Here is a 7,351-nt window from a genome sequence, read left to right on the forward strand (position 1 = left end):
TATATATATATATATATATATATATATATATATATATATATATATATATATATATATATATATATATATATATATATATACAGACTTGGCATTTAATATGGAATTTTTTTTTCTTCTTGACTTGGGTTTAATTTCTGAACTCAGTATATCAATCTGGTGAGTTTCTTTTACGCTTCGGTGGTTTCTTTGTTGAAAGAACCATGTCACTGATTGTCTTTCGCAGCAAGAAGTCAATACAGGATTATATCACAGGTGGCGTGACAAAATGTACGGACAGGTACATTTGACGATTGGCTTCACAATCGGGTAAAAAAGGGTTGTTGTGTTCTGTATTAACGGAAAACAACTGCTGCACGTCTACAAAAGTTATTGCCGTTTCCCCTGGAGATGGTCCGTCAACTCAACAATGCTGTTTGTCATGGAGTGGTGGCTTTACGAAATTACGGCATGAAACAGTGTGCTATTGCTTGGGAGTATGGCATCAATCAAGGTCAGGTGTCAAAGATCCTGAAACGAAATGCTCAGAGGGGTGTCCCTACTCCAATACCGAGGCCAGGACGTCCCCGCAGAAGCACAAGGAGGGATGATCGCCATCTGCACCGGTTAGTCCACAATGGCCGTACCAAGTCAGCTAATCGGCTTGGGGCTGAGTGGCAGCAACTGACAAATGTGCCTGTATCCAGAAGGCTAGTCAACCAACGACTGGTTCAAGCAGGCTATCGTGCCAGGCGTCGCCTGAGAAGCCACGTCTGACCAGACAACACCGCCAGCGCCGATTGCAGTGGGCCAGAGAGCACCGTCAATGGCAGCCAGGACACTGGAATCACGTGATCTTCAGCGACGAGTCTAGATTTCTGGTCTATCGTCAAGATGGCCGCGTCCGAGTGCGCAGACAAGTGCATGAAGCCTACAACGAAGATTGTATAGTGCCAAGAGTCAAAGCTGGAGGTGGTGGGGTGACCGTTGGGCTGCTTTTCATGCAGGGGGCAAAACTGACCTGGTTGTTCTGAATGGAAACCTGAACCAGTTCAAGTACAGGGCCATTCTGGACGAAACATTGCTTCCATTTGCTCGTGCAGCCTTTCGAGGAAACTTTGTCTTCCAAGATGACAATGCACGGCCTCATCGTGCTCGCATGATCCAACACTTTCTTGCTGACCGTGGTGTAGAGCATATGGAGTGGCCTGCCATGTCCCCGGATATGAATCCGATAGAGAACTTGTGGGCAGAATTAACGCGTCAAATCGACAACTTGGACCAGCAGCCTGCTTCTGTGCGTGAATTGCAGCAGGCTATTGTAACTGCATGGCAAGCGATTACTGTCCAAACCTTGGCAAATCTCGTGAACAGCATGCCTCAACGTGTACGTGCCCTCCTGAATGCTCGTGGGGGTTACACGAAGTACTGAACTGTAATTTTACTGTCCGTAATCCCAGTCGTAATTTAACTTTTGTTTTTGTTAAAAAAAATTTGGGCTAATGTGCAAAATAAAGAGATACTTCTGGAAAACGCAGAGAAGTTTAACACAGTACTGTCCGTGAATTGAGTTCGATATCAGTTTACATCACTTTCAAGGATCAATTTATTTGCTTCGAAATGTCAAATGTGGTTTTTGTTTCTTTGAAAGGTCACATTAACAAAATCTAGAATAATTTCAAGATAATTCCAATGAACTTTTGGTTCTAAGTCATCTTGAAAAAAGTAAGTTCACCCCCACAAAAAAAATATTCCATATTAAATGCCAAGTCTGTATATATATATTTGATATCGATATATATATTTGATATCGATATATATATATATATATGTACATATATGGGTAAGTACACGATGTGTTCAAACCTCTTGTTTTATTTTACCTCTTTTTTCCCAAAGATTTTAAAATGTTACGCGCTGCTTCCTTGCTTGACGTTCACTATTTATTAAAGGATAGAGCACTGACAAATAACCATAGGTTGGTAATGACAACGCAGGCTTTCTTCTCCCGATGGTCTCCTTCTGCGTCGAGGGTCCTTCATGTTCCTTGTTAGTCCCAGGATTAGAGTGAAGGAAGAGTGTTTCCAGGTCTCCACGACCTCCATCTCCACGACATCCATAAAGTTACGACATTCGACATGGATACCGTAGGGAAGGTGTTCTTTCAATTATACAGAAATTCATAATGTTTCATACATACTCCATCAATACACTTCAATATGAGCTCTGATTGTCGCTCGCAGGACCCCAACGCGGTGCACAACTCGGTGTCGGGAGAGATATACAAACGGACAAACAGATAGACGGGGCTGAAAACATAACCTCCATCCACCTTTTGTGGCAGGGCAACAATTCGGTGAACTGCAACGTATTTTGAATGTTTACAAAATGTTTAATTACGACAACGTGATTGAAAACAAATGCAGATCTACCTGTAAATCTGAAAACAAAAGGTTGACGTCTTGACGTTCCTGAGCTATTGTAGACGTTTCGTGGACCTTTTTTGTCGCTCAATTGATAAGAATATCTGTAAACAATCATTGATGCAAACGATCACGTGTAACCTTCGTGTTTAATCTGAACCGTTCAAAATACGTCGCAAGCGCCCTGAGGCCATTGGTGAACAAAGACCGTCACAGGTGGAACCGGTAAAAATAGACGCGAATCGATTAATTGACGGAAACACCTATTGATGACGTCACAAGGTGATTTCAGGCACAGGAGGCCACGTCAAATGGTCGATCACGAAGTAAGACTACTTTAACCATCAAATATTCACGACTTTAACAATAGTTCTGTAATTCAAGGCCACAGGTGTATTTTTTAATCAGATTTGTTTGCATTGGTAACCTGCATTCGTGTACAGGTAAACAGGTTATGGGCACTCATTCACAATTGTTGACAATTCATTAATTCCACTTTAACAATGTCAGGTGCACGATACCAGGTCCAAATGTTGAGAGTTCATGCAAAACTCTTTAATCGATACTTGATGTAACTGCTCAGTGAGCATCGCATTTGGTATTCGAACGAATTAAAAAAAATGAATGAAGAATTACATAAAGTGAGAGATAAGTCGGATATTATTAAATACTTTGTGGAAGAATAATGAAATTCCGCCCATTCACGTCCTCGATCAGATCGGTTGCTTTATGTGTTTGTTGGGATCAGTGAAACTAGAGGGAGAGGGAGAGGGGAGAGGGGAGGGGGAAGGGGGAAGGTGGGTGAGGGGAGGGGGAGGAGGGAGGGAGGAGAGGCGGTGGGAAGAGATGTGGTTATTCCAGAAAAGAATCAAAAATTCTGGGTTGTTTATCCGCATTTATATCAACACCAGCACACCAGGATGGCCTCCATCCATTGAAGTCTGAGTAGAATCAGAATGTCAGATCAACTTGTGGTGCGGGAGTTATCGACCATTTGTCAGACAGACACACGAGCCCCGACCCTCGTGCTGCCCACACAGTCAATATTCAGGAATGCAGATGGATGTGCAGAGATTCAAACCCACGATAATCCAGATATCAATCTCACCATAATCCAGATATCAAACTCACCATAATCCAGATATCAAACCCACGATAATCCAGATATCAAACTCACCATAATCCAGATATCAAACTCAACATAGTCCAGAGACGATAAAATATTTGAAAAGCGTTCACCTTTATTGGGCTCCACGTTGTCATTATCCCGTTTTGAGTCCGTACATTGTGGACCCTCCTCTCCCCATATGATTAACACTTATAATGATCATATAAATCGAAACATCAACTCCCTTCGCTAATAACTTCCACAATCAGGTATACACAACGTCGCATTGTATTATTTCCAGGCTGTGGATTTATTGATCACCGCTCGTTTTTAATTATTTCAATTCACAGCTCGACTTGATCATCATCTCACACTTAGATGATTACGTCACAACTTCATCAACGTATCATAACGGGAGGGGTTCATTGGTTCCCTATTTGGGGGAATTACCCCTCCCAATGCACTTTGGGAAATGAAAACCTATTTAGGTGTCTACCTGTGATCATTCCACTTTATTGAAAGCCGGTATTCGGTACGAGCTGATCCAAGTGAACCCGTCTTCATGGAGAACCGAAGACCCGGTGGTGTCCCGAGATCCAGTGCCGGCGGACGCTTTCCATTCTATGACGATGACGGGGAATCCCCATCGGTCCTTCCTGACCCAGACGGCAGCGCGAGGTCATCCCATGTCCACCCTTGCCTTGCGACCATCCGGGAAGTTCCGGAGAAACGCACATGGTACGCGGACCCTGGAGGCGTCAACAATTTGGAGATCGAACGGACTCCTCAGCTCGGACTCAGAAATCGATCGAACTCAGAAAGACCTTCTGTGATAAGTGGATTCGGACCTTTCAGTGATTCTCCTTTTTACACACATTTTCTTGACGAAATGAGGTCGTTTTGGAGCGAGGTCATGACCCCGTCGGGTGCACTCGGGTCAGAGGTGGCAGATTCAGAGGCAGCGCACACTCGTGGCAGATTCCCGATGGGATCAAACTCCTCGTCGCTTGTCAGAGCGGAGTCCCGTGGACCTCAAGCCGTCCCTTTCAACGCCGTGGACCCGAGAGGTCACCTGAAAACGTCGAGCTCCTCGGACCATCGCAGGTTCCACGCAAGCTACAGCAGGTCGTTGGAGAGGACCCCTCAACACAGCAGACCTCCGTGCGTCCTCTGTTTAAAGAACGGATCTGCGTACGAAACGTGCGAGGAGCACGCGCTCAAGGATGTGTACGGCCGCGTCACGTGTCCCATCCTGCGTGCGTACACGTGTCCCACCTGTAACGCCACTGGGGACAACGCGCATACCGAGCATTACTGTCCGGCGCTCATGCAGATGGGAAGGTCCTCCAAACCGTTCCAGTGGTGCACCTCGTCGCGACGGTCCTCCAAACCGTTCCATGGTGCACCTCGTCGGGACGGTCCTCCAAACTGTTCCAGTGGTGCACCTCGACGTGATGGTCCTCCAAACCGTTCCAGTGGTACACATCGTCGGGAGGGTCCTCCAAACCGTTCCAGTGGTGCACCTCGTCGCGACGGTCCTCCAAACTGTTCCAGTGGTACACCTCGCTCGTCGGGACGGTCCTCCAAACCGTTCTAGTGGTACACCTCGTCGGGACATCCCCAATGAGTTTGCCATTCGTGGCAGCAGGTGTGCGATCACCTGTGTTTGCAAAAAATAACTTTGTTTTACCTCTAAACGTGTTTGTTGTACCGTTTTCTATTTTACAAAAACTTTGATGAAAATGTTCTAATCGCAATTCCCCAAAATTACATTTGACTTTTCATATGTTGAAATGAACATGTTGTGATAATAAATTGTGAGAATCAATTTTTTTGGTGTTTTCAATATCGCAATCCAACTTGTAGTAACTCTTTGGGAGGTATCACGGATCGGAAAGGTGAACCAGGTACTCTCGGGATCCAAAGTATCCGTCATCATCTTACTATAATCCACCAAATGTCCGTCTGTCCGTTCGAAGGTACCGCAAAATCGGCTCAACCGATCGCGATATTTTCGGTGGATATTCCTGGGACCCCTGGGAGTAAAATAGGCTATATCGTATATTGTTTTTCCAATTTGACAGAAACTTCTCCCCCTTGTCGGGAGAGACGGACACAGAGTCCAGGAGCAGCTGGGTATGACTGGGTAAGGTGGGGTTGGGAGAGACAGGGAGAGATGGGGTTGGGACACAAGAATTTGAGGCAAACACAGAGTTGAGGCATTCGGCTTTTTCACATGCAGTATCAGCTGTGTAGCCATTTTAGACCATGGGCCAAGACTCAAAAATCCACTTTTCCGTAGTCCCCACTTGGGGGTACTGGATATTTGCAAGAGCAATAGATATTAGGTCATTAATTACTATTTTTAATGTTCCCATCACTAAAAACTGAGCATTTTTGAGAAATTTGCACGCAAAAATATACACTTCCCCAGCCAGAATCTAGCATGATGATGTCATACTGAATGCCTTGACAGACCAATCACAGATGCTGTATCTGCAAGTGTCACAGAATTGGCCAATCACAGCCCTTGACCCATGCAGGTAAGCTACCTGAGCATAGCAACGGCATGTTGCATGCACATTATTACTGGTGCAAGAGAAAAGATTACTTTGTTTTCGGAAGTTAGTTGGCAAAAATTCATCACAAGTGTTCATCAGTGGAAATCTACAGATACCAGAGAAGTTGAAATTCCACAAAATGCAATCAATACTTTTGGATTGGAGCTGGTTAGAGCACCAGAAATACTCGATGCCGTTCCCTGTCAAGCCGGGTATCATCGCAAGTGCTACATGCGATACACTGACAAGTGCAAGATCGAGAGAGCGAGGAAGAAGCCTGCACTCGTGCCTCAAAGTAGTGACCAATGTAAGTAAATATATTCTGATATGTGATTGTGTTATATTTTCAATAAAATGAGCTTATCCAGCATTATATCACCACATTTTGCGTGTTGGTTTGTTTGGTCTACAAAATGCAAAAGCACAATCCACCCACATGCCCCATGTACTGAGATCTGTGTAGTGTTTATTTTGATCGTACAGTTCATATCAGTGCTACTGCTAGCCTAGATTATTTGGTTTTGCTGCCCCACTTACTTCTGTGCTAGTTTTTAAAATTCTCTTTCAGAAATATTTTGGTTCCTACCAAGATTTATGGGATATACCCTGGAGATTTTAATTTTAGTTCCTGTTACGTTTAAATTTCATGGCTAACTAGGTACGGCATAAGTTAAGCTAGAGAATAGAGTTTACAGTTACCAGCCACCGTATCGTGAACATTCTATGGGTTACCAGCCACCTGAAAATTTGTTCAGCTTGTTCTCTTATTCCTCCATGTATGAAATCAACAATAGTCATATCAATTTGTATTTATAGAGAAGTTTATATCACATATTGTTGACATCATACATGCAGGAATAAAAGAACAAGCTGAACACATTTTCAGGTGGCTGGTAACCCATAGAATGTTTACGGAGGCTGGTAACTGTCACCTCTATGTCTGACTGCAATGAAATATGAATTTTGTCACGAGTCATGTTAGGTAGCTCCACGGACCATCCTGTACACCTCATTATTCATACTGACAATATTATCTGGATACAGGACGCTTGTTTGCCTTAGATAATCTAGACCTGTAGATGTCAGAATTTCCTATCATACAACTAAAAATGATTTAATTATTTTTGAAGGGTGTGTAAAGTTGTAAACTGTGTATTTCTTTTTGTTTCTCATTCCTCATATTTTTCTTGTTTTCCCACTGCTCTCCCTACTGGTCCCCTTTCTTTAATGCAGCTGATGCATCTGCTGAACATGACCAGGGACAAGACGAAGTGGCTCCCAAG

General features: G+C 43.9%; 1 protein-coding gene across 1 annotated transcript in view; it reads right to left on the reverse strand.

Annotated features, from left to right (window-relative positions):
• Positions 1–2,989, reverse strand: part of LOC137416299 (voltage-gated potassium channel subunit beta-3-like) — a 49,127-nt gene extending 46,138 nt beyond the window's left edge. The window contains 4 exon segments of the mRNA XM_078775279.1: positions 1,950–2,137; positions 2,299–2,337; positions 2,560–2,662; positions 2,921–2,989. Coding sequence (XP_078631405.1) covers positions 1,950–2,137; positions 2,299–2,337; positions 2,560–2,662; positions 2,921–2,989 — 399 coding nt within the window.
• Positions 2,990–7,351: the final 4,362 nt, after the last annotated feature.

The sequence above is a fragment of the Myxine glutinosa genome, chromosome 4 (genome assembly GCF_964187855.1).
Source record: "Myxine glutinosa chromosome 4, kmMyxGlut1.1, whole genome shotgun sequence".
Classification (NCBI taxonomy): domain Eukaryota; kingdom Metazoa; phylum Chordata; class Myxini; order Myxiniformes; family Myxinidae; genus Myxine; species Myxine glutinosa.